Raw genomic sequence first — 15,251 nt, 5'->3', positions numbered from 1 at the left:
AGAACAACCACCACCAGTGGTGCCAATGCAGCAACCCCTGAACGGCCCGCCGCCGCTGGCCAACAACGGTAAGCACGCACATTTATCGAGTACCCACCCAAAAGATACTAGTCAACCATTCTTGTATGGACTTGAGTTAAGCTCTAAATACAACATTTTTAATTAATCGACAAAGTATCTTTTGTTTGGGTAGTTTTATTATATAATGAAAGTCAATGGTGGATGGGTTTATTAAATTTGAGTCGTGTGAGTATTTTTACAAACAAAAAGTGTAATTACATAGTTTAATGTGTGTTGTATATTTGTCTATGACAAGTAGTTCGCTAACGGATGAAACAATTGTACTTAGTGTTCTTTTTCTATGAATAGGGATTACGTATTTGGCTGGGACTTACACTGTAGAATTTGCAGACACGTAGTAGTGATACACGTGCTACTAAATAAACTGACTTTCGGGGATATGTAAAACTGTCTGTTATTGTCAGTAACTTATTGATTATGCAAGCAATATCGTAAGTACTGACCACTTGATACTTATTATCTAGATAATCTAAGTCATATAAATGAAATATAATCAAATCCGCAACCCGCAACGTAGATTTCATCAGGTGGGGCGTCGTCGTCGACGACGATGACGATTAAAATATAATTAATTTGATAAATACTTATGCCCGCTTGCAAACGACGCCGACGAATTAATGTTTTAACATCGCTAATATACGGAGTTTAAAAACGGAATCACAATGTGGCGGCAGTTAATCGTCACTATTGCCGCTCACTTCACAATATTTTTTAGAAATAATCAAATTTTGGATTATTGGAAATGTTGCTCAGTTGTAAGTATCCCGTTTGAACTTAAATTTGGTCAGGTTTCTAACTCATTACGGTCTCGCTAGAGTTTTAGTTAGTTTACTTAGAATGGTTTGTCGCATGTTACGGCAGCAGGGTTATCGGTGCACGTTAAACAAAATCTATAAAGTTGCACGTAAATTTTAATAATTAATGATACGCACGAAACCAAAGCGGTAATAGCATTCTACCAGTAATTTACAGGATTAAATTCGAACGCAAGTTATTGATATAGTTGATATTTTTTATTTGATCTTACCGTTTAACGTCGACGGATCATGGTGTAAACAGGCGCAAAATTGATAAATTACAATAGATATAATCGTGTTACATAGGTATACTTATATATTAACGCAATTTGCATGTGAATTTACGAGTGATGGGCGATCATGGGCTCCGCTTGAATAATTGCCGCAATATTACGTTAAAATAATCCCGTGTAAGAAGATTTTATCTGTACTGACTTCTTTGTTTAAATGATTACGGAATTTAAGCAAGAGGTCGAAATCCTTATGTTATGCAGTTTTATATGCACTAATATGTTTGTTTATCTTTATATGATATCGGAATTTTAGCCAGAGGTCGAAATCCTTATTATATGCAATTGAGTTTTATGGTGCCTATTAACTTCATATTTTCTTGCTTGTACCTATCTCTATACAAACGGAGCTTCATTTACGTTAATAAAGAGAAGCAAATATGCACTATTAACATCGCAAGCCATTCCAGTTCCATTCGGTACTTTGGTCCTCCTAAAAAATATCAACTATACACATATTGTCAAAATGGAATTTGTAAACACTGATGCGTCTTCAACGCACGCCATTAAGCACGGTGCACACGCGCCTGACTAGCTGTAACATGTGGTAGATGTGTGCGGGCACTCGTCGGACGGCTCGTCGGACAACATCACCGTGCTGGTGCCGCCGCGCTACACGCACCGCCGCACGCGCCGCCCCGACGACGCCCCAAGGCCGCGCAAAAGACACGGTACTGCCGACCGACCGCCCTGTCTGTTCAAAGTGTCTAGTGTCCACTCAGCGGGAGCTCTCGAGTGACACTGAAAATCATTTGTTTTACAACATATTACGTCGAATGTTTCATTTGTCTTGATCTTGTTTAAATACGTTTTTTATCTTAGTGTGTAATTTCACCGGTCCAATGTGTATTTGCGTCTCCCATTTTGCGTAATGAGAGAGTGAGACGCAATGACATTGGACCAAGAAATCGGGTAGGTGGAAAACAAAGACTATTGTGTGTCCTTGTTTTAAATTGAGATTTTTTGGATTGATCCAGTATCTAAACCGATAAATATGAACCGGCCAGTTTACAAAGAATATTGAAAACTCTTTTTTTGAGTAAAACTTTAGAAATTTCTCTGCTTAAAGCAGTTTTATGACCTTTTTTCACAATTATTATAGAAAAATAAATACTTTATGAGAGAGTATATTGCGATGCAGATAGGAAGAAATATCTTCATGTCTTCCTAACAAGTAAAACTGGGAAGTTTTTTAATGCAATTATAATAACTAAGAGTTCATCTTTCCCGTTTCCAGTATTGTAATAGGTAAATGATAAAATAAAAAAAAAACTAATCAGGCAAACAGTAATAATAAGTAAAAGTCGATGAAATTACTCGTAGTAATCAAATTAAATCAAGTTCATTGTTAATCATGACTATCATGGGTCAATTTATTAACAAAACTTTAGTGATGTCTATAAAAACTAATGAAAAATTAACGCTTTTTTCAATGCATAATCTAAAACCGGAGATTTTATTTAACTCAATATCTCTGTTGCTTCAGGACCGCCAGGATTGAAACCTCCTGGCATGGATGAACCTCCCAACATGCCAATGAATGTAAGTATCACTCATTTGACACCAGGTTAACTTTCTTATTGTTGCATTTGCTATATCCGCTCCTAAATCACTATAAGTAGTCGTCTACCTTACGATTCTTTTGTGAAGTTGTAGTGTTTGTTATGTATAAAATAAATACAACGGGTTGCGCTCCGGGAGTACCGGCAGAATTGAAAACTCAATGACATTGTAACAGTTTTTCGATCAGGTCACGTGTCCGTCTTACGAAGCGTCTTACGTCTTACGCTGTCGCGAGTTTAACATTTTTTCCCCATCACAAAAAGTGCACAGCGCCGCTAAAGAACTATTCACTTCAAAAATATTTATTTAAGAGGCTTATTTCCACACTAACCTCCGTATTCTTAAAACTTTAAGGCCCTGATTTAGTTAAATTATGTTTTATCCCTTTCTTACATATACATAAGTCAAAATGACAGATAAAGTCAAACGATTCATAGCTAACTCAGGCCAGTAACGCGTTTATGAATAACGCCATTTAAGGCGATCCTCATTGTTGGTTTAGTAGTTTTTTATGTACCAATGATGCATAGAATCTTATGCGTCGTTACGCTGTTACGTCGTCGCCCAAATCCAATGTTTAATTTGTATGTAATTTTTGTGTCTATTGTTTTCTTTGTCTCCTTGTTTTTTTAATTTGTAGTTTCACAGTCCCTTGGTTTTACTGTAATGCTGTGTTACTTATTTGATCAATACAATAAAATAAAAATAAAATGTGTGCTAAATTAGTATTGCTTTCACTAGGTACCCAGAGTTGACGAGCAGCGTGCTAGCACTCCCACTATTGATGAAGGAAGGGATCCCATGGCATCTCAGGTAAATCAATAAATAACTTAATATTTCTTGTGAATTCAACTACATATTTACAAGAGAACACATTTTAAATGCATTTATGGGTCCTCATTATTCGTCAAAATGCGTTTCTAAAATAGTTATTTACGATACAAGTGCGGAAAAGAGGAAATTCGCACGTGTATCGTACAACGTTTTACAGTACATATGGCTCTTTAAACTTTTGACATCGCACGAAAAGTGCTATTTTACGCACTAGTGCGGGAAAATAGGACCATATGTAGTAATATGTACTGTAAAATAATATTGTGATTTCTTTGGATTTAAGTAAATATGTAAGTAAATATTCTTCATTGCACCTATGCATGTATGCATTACAATGTACACACTGTTTCAATCTAGTTAGAACCTTTCTTTTGTTTCATTGCTTTCTCCAACAAACGAAATTCATCCTAATTTACTATAATACAAGGTTCAAATTAAAAGTAGGATAATATTAAAGGTTAACAACACCATGGTTAAACGTTAATTTTGTTGCAGGGATCGTTTAACCGCGGTGCGCCGCCACCGTTCCTTGCAGGGGTGCCGCCACCAGGACACAGATTTAACGAGTGAGTGTTCACTGTAAATATTTTGTTTTGCTTCCAAAGTGCTATCTATACAACTAGGGAAAGTGTTTATTTATTGTAAAGTGCTGTTATAGATATACTTGCAAAGCTTTAAAACGATACAGCTATTAGTAGCAGTTTAGGTTAAAATCCACTTGTTAGATTTTATGAAGTACCGTCAACCGGGGTGAATAGGGATGGCTGGGGTGAATAGGGGCTAAATTTAAAATGTGATTTACCTGACAATTTCTTAATAACTACCCACACAAATTGTATCATACAGAATCTACTATTATTATCAAGCTAAGGATATATTTACCCCGGTCGGCGGTACATCGTTTGTTACTAGTGAAGTTAATATAAACATGTGTCAACATTGCATTGTACTAGTTAAGATAATGAATATTGGGCTGGAGCGGCGCGCGTCAGTTCACGTCTTTGGCGGTCAAGCGCCACTTGCACCATTCCACCATTAACTGGTTAAACCTGGAGTTACCAGTACAATTTGACACTAAGTTAACGGTTTAACCGCTTAACCTCGGGTTAGTGGGATGGTGCAAGTGGCCCTAAAGAGTTAACTAATGAGTGTGATATTGTGCAGCCCGGGGTACTCGCGCGGGGCGGGGCGCCGCGGGCCGCCGGGGCCGGGGGCGGGCCGGCCGCCCTACGAGCGCTTCCCGCCCGAGCCCTACCAGCCGCCGCCGCCCGGCATTAAGGACGAGCCCAACGGGTAACTATCGCAAGCCGACGCACCACAGGCTGATTCACACCTGCCAGTTCAAACTAAACTAACGTGTCCCGCCCACTGGGGTAAATAGGGATGACGGAGTGGATAGGTACGAATGACCTTTATATGATAATTTACGAAAAACAACCCACACAAATTGTATCATGCGATTGAAAATAGTAGTAAATTTTGCATGATACAATTTATGTGCGTAATTTTTAAGAATTTATCAGGTAAATGTCGTTCCCGGTTTTTTTCCCTTTTCGCCCCGCCATACCAATCATCCCGGTTGACGGTAATCCGAAGCCGCGATATATCAGCATAATCGGTAATCTCTTTTTAAAAGCTTGATACTCACCATCACTAGTAAACTTGTTAGGTGTGAATTATGCTGTATTACATTTAATAATTATGTTCCATTATTCCGATAATACTTACTATCAAGTTCATCACTCATCAGTAATCACTGTGGTAATTGCCGATGAACTTTATGCCATTATGATTATTATGAGCGTAACTTTTCTGCTATTAAAATTAGATGAAAGATTCTTATATAATTCATGTTACATTCGTAATAAATTGACAGTTTATTCAGCGATACCGTTCACTATATCCAACAATATTTTTGAGTATCGAAATTATATTCGACGTTCCGAATATTTGATTCGCAAATAAGACACGTCGATTTTCTCTCCCCTCCCCACTCGAGTTTTCCCCGCGGGTCATCGACTCGACCGCGAGCCCACAGAACAAAAGATTGCCACGCGTTTCTATAAAAAAATAATTAAAGGACACTCGTAAAAATCCGGGCGACCCGAGGGCCGAGGAGAGCGAAGGCGCTGACGTCGTTTTGTTCTGTAGGCACGGCGAGGACCCGCTCGAGGCGTTCAACCGGATGATCCGCGAGAAGGAGATGCGGGCGGCGCGGCGCGAGAACTCGCGGCGGCGTCCGCCCAGCGGCTCCCCGCCGCCGCCGCGCCGCCGCCCCCCCAGCGCCTCCCCGCCGCCGCCGCGCCGCCGCCCGCCCAGCGCCTCGCCGCCGCCGCGCTCCCGCAGCCCGCGCAGCCCCCGCAGCCCGCGCAGCCCGCGCAGCCCCCGAGTGCGCCCGCCCAGCCGCCACCGGTACTCTAGGTGCGTGCCATGTGCCGCCGCCTCTGCATGATCGTAGACCCGACGTGGCCGCATGCTTGTCGCAGATACTTCGCTGTCGGAGCCCGTGAAGGAACAGACGCGGGTGGTGGCGGGGTGTCCCCGCCCTCATGCTTTGCGCTTCAGCCTCGGTCGTTCGTGTCCCCGTGGTCCTATCATTCTGTAGTCTGCTTGTGCATCATCGTTAGTTGTTTAACCTCTCTAGATAAATTCACTAATATGCCGAGGCCTTTATTCCGGCAGTATATTCTTGCATGTTGTACATGTACATACACGTTTATAATGTAAATTGTGGTGGTTGCGCTAGCTAGTTATCTTTTGTGCCTGCTCTATCCCATATGTTAAATCATTCCTTTAATTCCCATTTGTGTTATAAGTAGATATGAGATCGGTACTTTTTTTAACGCTGACAAATATACCTAATGGGTTGCACGTAACGTATATATATCTTGTGTTTATCTTGTTTTCTATCAAGGATTTGAAAGATCTCAATCGGGAGCATTTTTCGTCTGTTATCATGGTATAAATCGAGTTAGTTCGAAAATGGTTGTTAGTTGATGGAGGGATCTGAGCAACTAACGGTCTTATGGGTTTAAAATTTATCTTCCTGCTACATAAATAACATGTCAGAACATGGTAACATTGATCTGATGCAGGTGAAACAGAGACCTGGAATCTGCTCTCAAAGAAATTGATAAATTTATTTTCTGTTGTTTCTTTAGTGTAAATATTTAATCAGCTGATATTTTGTGGCTATAATTATATAACTTCAACATTAACCGGCAGTAAAGCATAATTATATAATTTAGCAATTTTACAGTTATATCAAGGTTAATTTCCTTAAAAAAAACACTACTTACTTATTTTCTAAAACTTAATTGCATGAATAAAAATTTCCATTTTTGTGGACTGCACTCATGTCTACGTTATGTTATGACCCTTTTATCGGCATTAAATTTTTAAAGCTCGCTTGCATATTCTTAGTGGAACTAGTCGGATTATTTTGCGAATATTAATCGCTCGAGTCTAGAGATGGGCGGCGGATAAATATCGGGTATTTACCCAATCTACCCGGTATTTACCTTTTCTACCCAAATGAGTGGGTATAAATAAAAGTTGGAAACGGAGTAATAAATTGAATTGAGATAATGTAAATAACTCTTTTTTTATAGTCTTGTAGTAGGTAGTTCTATAAAAAGTATAATAATATTCTCATTGATTAAGGAATTCGTCAAATGTTTAATATCTTAATATAAATAATTCTCCTGTATGTGCGTTTGTCACCCTACTCTTCCTAAACGGCTGGAGTGGCTGGATCAATAATATCAATAATAAGTATCTTTATGAAATAACAACTTAACAAAGAAATGTAAATAATACATTATAAAATAGCATAAATAAATACACGTTATAAATTGACATTCCTAGACCACAAAACAGTGAACTGCACTCGTTGAAATAAATATATATTAATTTTGTCTAAAAATTTCGTGTGATTGTGATTGGTATATTTTATTTTAACTTATTTTCATATTTACACGATAATAATATTGATATATCTTATTTATATAATGAATTTCCTCAATTATACGAAAAAAAATTTTATACCCAACAATTTGAGTAGATACGGATAAATATCGGGTAGATTGGGTACTTTTGGGTATTTTCCCGGTATTTACCCGCCGGCGCCCATCTCTACTCGAGTCCCATCAGCACTTTGAAATGTCAAAAACTTCTAAGACGCTTGATACACCTTACTTAATTCTGAATCCTAAATTACCTACTTAGTATTATGTGTTGTGTAACCGTGTTTAGCAAGTAACATTCTTAAAAGTAAATGTAGTCTGACTGCACTACTTTGAGGATGCTAGTTGGGACGACTGAATTAAGTAAGATGTATCAAGGCCTTCAGTCCCAGGTAACTTTTCTGCTGACTTGATATCGCGTTCACGGTATAGTAGGAATTTTCTGAGATGATTTTTTCGGTTCAGGCGGCAATTGCTATCGCTTCGCCATCGAATAGCTTTTGTGTCTTTTTATCACTCTTCCTTATTAGTGCGACAGTGACAGTTGCGTTTCGTTCGCTACGGAGCGTTAGCGATTGGCATGTTGTCTACGGGGCCTGGCCCTAATCTGTTAAACAAAAGCTTTGTTTCTTTTATGCCGAGCCGTCTTCGGCACGTGCCAACAATGTCGTTTGGAAAACAACTATCGTGATAATATTAAGGTTCGAATTCATTTAACAGCTTATTCGGAGAACAAACACTCACCCGCATTCAGGTCGTTTTTTTGGAGATAGATAACAAAACGTGTTAGCTCCGAATGGGCAGTTCATGAATTTGAACTATATAAATAGGATGGTAAAATTGGTTTTTAAACGGGCTTGTTTCCGTTGACTTACGACGGGGTTATTAGCAGTAGCAGTAGTAACCACTACATAACGGAAACAATACCTTTTGTTTAACAGATTAAGGGTTTGAGCTCAAGAAATCGCCTCAGAGAATTCCAACTATACTCGAGGGGATAAATGGATGTAACTAAAACGCTATACCCTATCAGTAAGGTCATTAGATGTGAGTGTGAAGTATATTATGAATTTGTATCGTCCAGGTCGCGCTCGATCTCGCGCGGCCGCCTGCGCCGCTCGCCGTGGTCGCCGCGCCGGCGCCGCACCCGCGACCGGTCTCTGTCCCTGACGAGGTAAGCTTACACTTGCTATCTGGCGCCACTTACCTATTGATTGCCATGAGATGAACAAGTCTAGAGTAGGTTTGCGCGGTTGTCAAATGATATGAACGATAAATCACTATAAGTTGAGTTTACCAAAGAATTATTTATGGCCTCCTTGTTTGAGTAAGTTCCATTTAGTAGTTGTGATGGTGTAGTTATCATGATGAAAAATATTTAACAAAGAAACCTTTAAGAAGACAGCAAAGTTCGCACATACCGTAACATTTGTCGCTGTTGGAGCGTTTATCAAGGCTCACTTTATTGGCCCAGGTCGCCATCCCCTCGTCGCCGACACCGCTCCCCGCTGCGGTACCGCTCGCCGCTGCGCTCGCCGCTGCGCTCCCCGCCCCGCTCGCCGCTGCGCTCCCCGCCGCGGTCGCCGCTCCGTTCGCCGCCTCGATCGCCGCACCGCACCCCGCTCCGCTCGCCGCACCGTTCGCCGCACCGCTCGCCTCTGCGTTCGCCGATGCGCTCGCCTCGTAGGTCGGCGATGCGATCGCCGCCGCCTAGAGCGATGTCGCCTCATCGGTAAATATTGCGTTATTTTAAGTTATACTCTGACACTGCGATCTTGTCAGTAGAAAAAAGCGGCAATTTAAAAAAATGTAGGCGTGAAAAGTTGAGTTCCCATATAAAATTTGAATTTCGCGCCTTTTTCTACTGACGAGTCTGGTACTAGCGCGTTCAGGTTGCATCCTAAGGCCCGGGTCTGCTTGGCAATATTATCTGAAAAAATTGAACACACTATAACTGGGTTTTTCTATGAAATCACTTTAATTATCCGTTAGATTCGAACTGTCCCTATCCAGAGGGAAAACTAGTACTAATGACGATGCTTCCCGTTTCTGCACTATGTTTTGTATATCCTAGTAAAGCTAAATGGCAAACATAAAATAATACCGTTTAGTATTTAAGTTCCGATTCCGAAAAACTCCGGTACGCCGGCACCGGAACCCACGGCCACTGGCTTGGACGCCGCACTTTGCTAGCTTAGTAGCTCCATTGAATTTCACATATTCATTTTAGTTACTTTTTCTAGGTATCCCGGACTATACGACGAGCTGCTGTCGCCGCCGCGCCGAAACGTTGAGCCGCCGTACGGACCCAGGTACGATTGTAAAAGTCTAGATAGTCTCGACATTCGCCCTTTACCGTCTTATATCAAAATGTGTATACTATATAACGTAATGAAATTGCCCTGCGGATTGAACCTGTGTTCGCGAAGTGCGTAGGCTTGCGTTTTGTTTCGGACAACCGAAGTCAAGCTAATTTAGGCGTTGATATTCTTCACAAATCTACTACAAACAGCGAATCCCGTATACCGCTATTGATTTAAAAGGCGAGCATCACGACGAGCACTTATGAGCGGAGATGCCGATTTGCAGCGCAACGTATATCAACGATCAACACAATCTACGGGTGTCTACGGAAGGCGAGCGACTTGTTTTATTAAAACGTTTTAATATAAGACTTAAGACTGTTAATGCTAAGTTTTACTATAACATTACATTGTACATTATAGTATAAGAATATGTATACTTGTTTCAATGATCTGTGATATTTTCTGCTGTGATGCACGTTACGTTTGTAATTTTCTAATCATGTTATATAAAATAGAATAAGAAAAAAGTTGTGTGATGTTATAAAGCGCATAAATGAATCGATTAAAGGAACCATACCGAGTTGGCGCTTGTTTTAGCCTGAATAATATAAAAAAACATATTTGTGTTGAATTTTGATGCTATTGGTGGACTCCATATACTGCCCTCCTAAGCCGAATAGCGCTATCTCAAAAACATATGATTAAGAAAATGGAATTCTCAGTTATAGAACTAAATTATAAGTTAGCAATGAATTTTCTTTTGAGATAGCGCTTTTTGGCATCATGTTAGTGAGGTAAGGAGTTAATTGATAATTATTGATTATTTTTCATCGACACAATTAAATTTTATAATCGCAAAGTGACAGTTGTTACGGTGTGAATGTAGGGGGATTTACTGTACCAGGAAACAGTTTCATTGAAAGTTTGTAAATTGTGGAAGGGGTGGAAGCCTCTTAAATATTAGATGGAGAGCCCTAGTATTACAACTTACAAGCTGATCATGAAACGGGTACCTGTTATACCTATTCATTGTATTAAATGGATTTAATAAGACGTTGTACCTGTTGTTAATTTTTAGAATTATTATTTTATACTCGTTATTATTTTAATCTGGTTTAATGAAAGTTAATTTTCAGTTGCGATAGGAATGACCCATACAAGTATCGGTTATTTCTGTCTCAATGGAACTTTTAAAGTTGAGTTCAATAGAAACGTCAAATTAACAAATATGACAGATTTTGTTAGCATTTGACGTATAACCAGGGGTGCGAAACTCCTGACTTCGGTCAAACTCGGCTCTGCTCGGCTCAGCATTGCTCCGAGCAATTATTAGGGTTGACACAACTTGACGTCCCTTTGCGTGCACGACCACAGATAAGATAATGGCTTGAATTTTGACAACCCTAAATAGCCGAAAGGGATAGTGCCATATATTAGAAAGGGACAGCATGATTCGACCGTGAACCGCTGTCAAACTTCGGTTTTGTAGGAAGTTTCCTTTCTGTACGGTAGTACTATTTATTCTGTGGTATAACCTAAAAGTTTTACGATGGTTGTTCTCATTGAAATATTAATAATTAACATATATTTTAACTAGAGTCTGTGCGGAAAGAGAAGAGTCGTGGGATTTGAGGGCGCGCCAGTGCTATTTTATGGTTTTTGCTATGCTGACAACACTGGTCACGTGATTATAGTACGACACTAAAGGTCATGATACTTGAATCCCTTTTGTTCCGGTTTTTTTACCACGGCTTACTAAACGGACCCTGGTGGTGGTGTCGGCTCGTCAACTCAATCCTCTGATTTAGCGCAGGCACTAGTTTTCTTTTTAAAACATACTCTTGTTTTTATGTCTCAGATACTAAAAAGTGACAGTGCGATTGACAAAACTGCTAAAACTAGTTAAGAATCTGCCCAATACAACTGTAATTTTAGTACCAAACAAGATAGAGTCTCATTTATGTACTGCCTAATCTGTGTAGTCCAACAGTTATTTTAATAGGAAACCGGGTAGATCGGGTAGAAATTGGGCAATAGAACTGTAATTTTACTATCTGGGATATATTTCACCCATTGTAAACTTGACTTGTAATGTATGTGTACATTATTAATAATAAATATGAATATGAATAAAAATAGTGCATAAGTAGGTAGGCCTTATTGGGATATGTCCGGTTCTCTTATCTCACGATATTTTACTTCGCCGAAAAGTCACTGCTAAATATGAAATATAATTTCGTAACTAACAGAACCTAGTAAACGAACTTACAAATAAAGAAATATTTTATAAGAAATAGTTTTATTCTTTGTAATCGAAGTCTGAATAAAAAATATTCAATGTCACTTATGTTTGAGCTAGCTTCAGAACAACCAGGGACACTCATAGAACTATCTTCATCTGAACTGGATGTGCTTGAATTCGGCACGTAGATTACGAATTCTTGCATATCACCTACTTAGCGGTCTTTTATCGTAGGTAGGTAGGTAGGTAGGATTACACAATCCTAAAAAAAAATTTACATATAAATATGCATAAAATGGCAAGTATCAAGACTATTTGTCAGTTATTTTAAAGATCATGAATGACCTGCATATTTATGAATATTAATATATTTTGAATTAATATACTTACCGATTATGTACTGGAGACAAGTTACTTAGGGGGCTTATTAAATAGGTAATTATTTAATATTAAATACAACATCAATACCCGTAATAGCGGAAACACGTTCCGCGACTTTTTGTAAGTCGATAGTCGGCTTTTAGCCGTTTTCTTCCCGCTGACAAAACCGAACAATGTTTAATATAATTTTCCTGTTTTGAAAATATTTTATACGTAAAACTTGCGGTTTTTGTTAATAAAAATATACAATGACAGAAGTTTGTTTACTTTTTACAAGACAGGTGTCAAAGGTTTGATTGCCATATAAAATTTAAAATGTTAGTTCCCGTTTCTGCCACGACTCTTCTCTTTCCGCACAGACTCTAGTAATTGATATAAATAACAGATTTATGTATATTAACTGTTGATTAAATCATGGTTGCCCGCAAAAAGTGCAAGATTACGAAGAAATGAAGGTAAATTGGTTTGTTTACATTATTTGCCATTTCTATTGAACTCCACATTACACCCTCCATCCCTGAACATGTACAGTCAACTGTAAAAATATGCCCCATAGTTCTTAATTCGCTGACATAAGAGCTATGGAACATATTTTTGAGATGATTTGTGCACCCATATTTTTACAGTTGACTGTACCTTTGTCTGTTTAAATTTATGTTTAATTTGAGTAGCAACCTTTTTTGTTTACCTTGTGTTACCTACGTCCCACTAAGTGGTTTTGATGTATATCGCCTTAAATATGTGTTAAAATATTTTGACACAATTTGTTGTATAGTCAACCATAGCTAAAGATAAACCAAAAAAAGTCTGCAACGATTTTGATAGCACACGCAGGTCAAGTGTTATTTTAAACGTCAAACTTCTATCAAATTATGACATATAAATAACACTTGCACTGCGTATGTTATCAAAATCGTTGCAGACTTATCTAAGTCTAACTCTATGCCCCTACATTTGTTTTTTTATTTTTTATTATTATAAGAGTTAGGAGCATTTAAAATATATGAAAACTGTTGTTCGCTCCTAATTTTTACAACAATCAATAAATCGAAAAATATACATCAAATTATGTAAAAATATTTTCCATAATATTAATATCCAGAGAGAAGAATGGGGACTACGTTTGTATGGAGAAGCGGTCGTCCCCTTTCATCTTAAATATAAAAATGTGTAGTAGTTAAGATAGAAATTTAGAAACCAGCTTGTATCCACTCGAAATTACAGTGATATGTCAAAAAAAAAACTGTAAAATGCCGAGAAAGATGTAGTGAGCATGATGTTATACTATTTTACGCGATCGAAAATATCAGTCAATAATTCAGTAGCCTTACCACGACTGCCTTAGCAGTATCAAACTGACAAATACGCTAACGTTTACGTAACTTACTTTATATATATATTTCGCTCGCACTAATATGCGAGTACGAGCGAGATGCATAGAAAGTAAGTTACGCACAAGCTAGCGAATATGTTAGTGTCAAACTGGTGGTAACCGTAACAATTAAAGTTGACGATTTCGTTATATTTATAAAGTGAGCCGATCTTGTTCGAACTTGTTCGAGAGATCGGCTCACTTTATATTTCGTCAACCTTACCTAAAATATTACAGTATCCTGACCTGATATCCTCTAGCCGCCCAGAGACCTATAAAAAGGTCTCATATTCGATTCGATCTTGAATTTTAATTTTGACAAATCGAAATTGCATTTATCATGGCAAGTTTATTTGACGTGGCCACCCGGCCAGAGGCGGTACCTATCTCGTCGCATAATAATTGATCGTCCTAATGTAATGTTAGGCATAAAACTCTTTTCGCATAATTTTTCTCCAGCTGAAACAGAAAGTATTTTCGAAAATATTTTGCATAGATTGTGTAAAGTGTCATTCTATGGAACTTGCTAACTATGTAAACAAAAGTCGCTATTAAATTCATCATTCAGAGTCAATATTAATATGGCGGTTTGTTTACATAGTTAGCAAGTTCCATAGAATGACACTTTAGAATAGAGTAGGTTAGGTTTGTTTTATAATTTTTCATAAATGGTAATAGTTTCAGCACGATAACAATCATGCGAAATTAGTTTTATGCGTAACATTAGATAAGGACAAGCAATTATTATGCCACCTAATATAGACCCGGCTAGAGGTTATAGCAATATTTGTTTTCTTTTTGGCTATATTTCCGTTTTTCATTATACATATGTATATATTATTGTGCTATTTTAATCTAAGCACTACATTTATTGATGTATTAATAGTTTAATTAAACTCTTGAAATGTAAAATAACGAGTCTCTCTCTATAATATTTTACAGTACATATGTTGCTACTTTACCGCCCTAGTGCGGTAATTAGCACAATAGGTACGTGCCTATGTTGAAAATGAAAGGGCCATATGTACTGTAAAACGGTGTACAATACACATGCGAAAAGGTAATTAGCAACTCGTGTGGATTTAAAACACTCCCTTCGGTCGTGTTTCAATTTATCGCCACCCCTTACGATTCCCTACATTTCGCACTTGTATCGTAATGTACTGATAACTGACGAAAAATTTTATACCTATGTGCTTTACGCCCGCTTTCTGTTTATTGTATTACAACTTTTGGCGACACGGCCCATAAACCCTGCAGTTTTCAAATGACTATTATCTTTGTTAAATACTATGTACTAATAAATACTTTTTAAATAGCTTGGGAACTGTGATAGCTGTCATCTCAATACAATATTGCGAGCAGTCCCGGGGAAGAACATAGTATAGTTTTTATTATCTCATAAATCATCCCTTAAAAA

The 15,251-nt window shown here is 38.2% G+C and overlaps 1 protein-coding gene across 3 annotated transcripts in view; it reads left to right on the top strand.

Annotated features, from left to right (window-relative positions):
- LOC134791397 (E3 ubiquitin-protein ligase RBBP6) overlaps positions 1-15,251 on the top strand; it is a 51,060-nt gene that overhangs the window by 9,181 nt on the left and 26,628 nt on the right. For 2 of the 3 annotated variants that reach the window (XM_063762410.1, XM_063762412.1), the window contains 9 exons: positions 3-68; positions 2,655-2,710; positions 3,473-3,544; positions 4,061-4,131; positions 4,730-4,858; positions 5,717-5,986; positions 8,615-8,704; positions 9,005-9,262; positions 9,774-9,842. In XM_063762410.1, coding sequence (XP_063618480.1) covers positions 3-68; positions 2,655-2,710; positions 3,473-3,544; positions 4,061-4,131; positions 4,730-4,858; positions 5,717-5,986; positions 8,615-8,704; positions 9,005-9,262; positions 9,774-9,842 — 1,081 coding nt within the window. The remainder of the gene's footprint in view (positions 1-2; positions 69-2,654; positions 2,711-3,472; positions 3,545-4,060; positions 4,132-4,729; positions 4,859-5,716; positions 5,987-8,614; positions 8,705-9,004; positions 9,263-9,773; positions 9,843-15,251) is intronic. The other variant, XM_063762411.1, reaches the window with a different exon arrangement.

The sequence above is a fragment of the Cydia splendana genome, chromosome 6 (genome assembly GCF_910591565.1).
Source record: "Cydia splendana chromosome 6, ilCydSple1.2, whole genome shotgun sequence".
NCBI classification, from domain to species: Eukaryota; Metazoa; Arthropoda; class Insecta; order Lepidoptera; family Tortricidae; genus Cydia; species Cydia splendana.
This window is presented reverse-complemented; position numbering and strand designations above follow the sequence as displayed.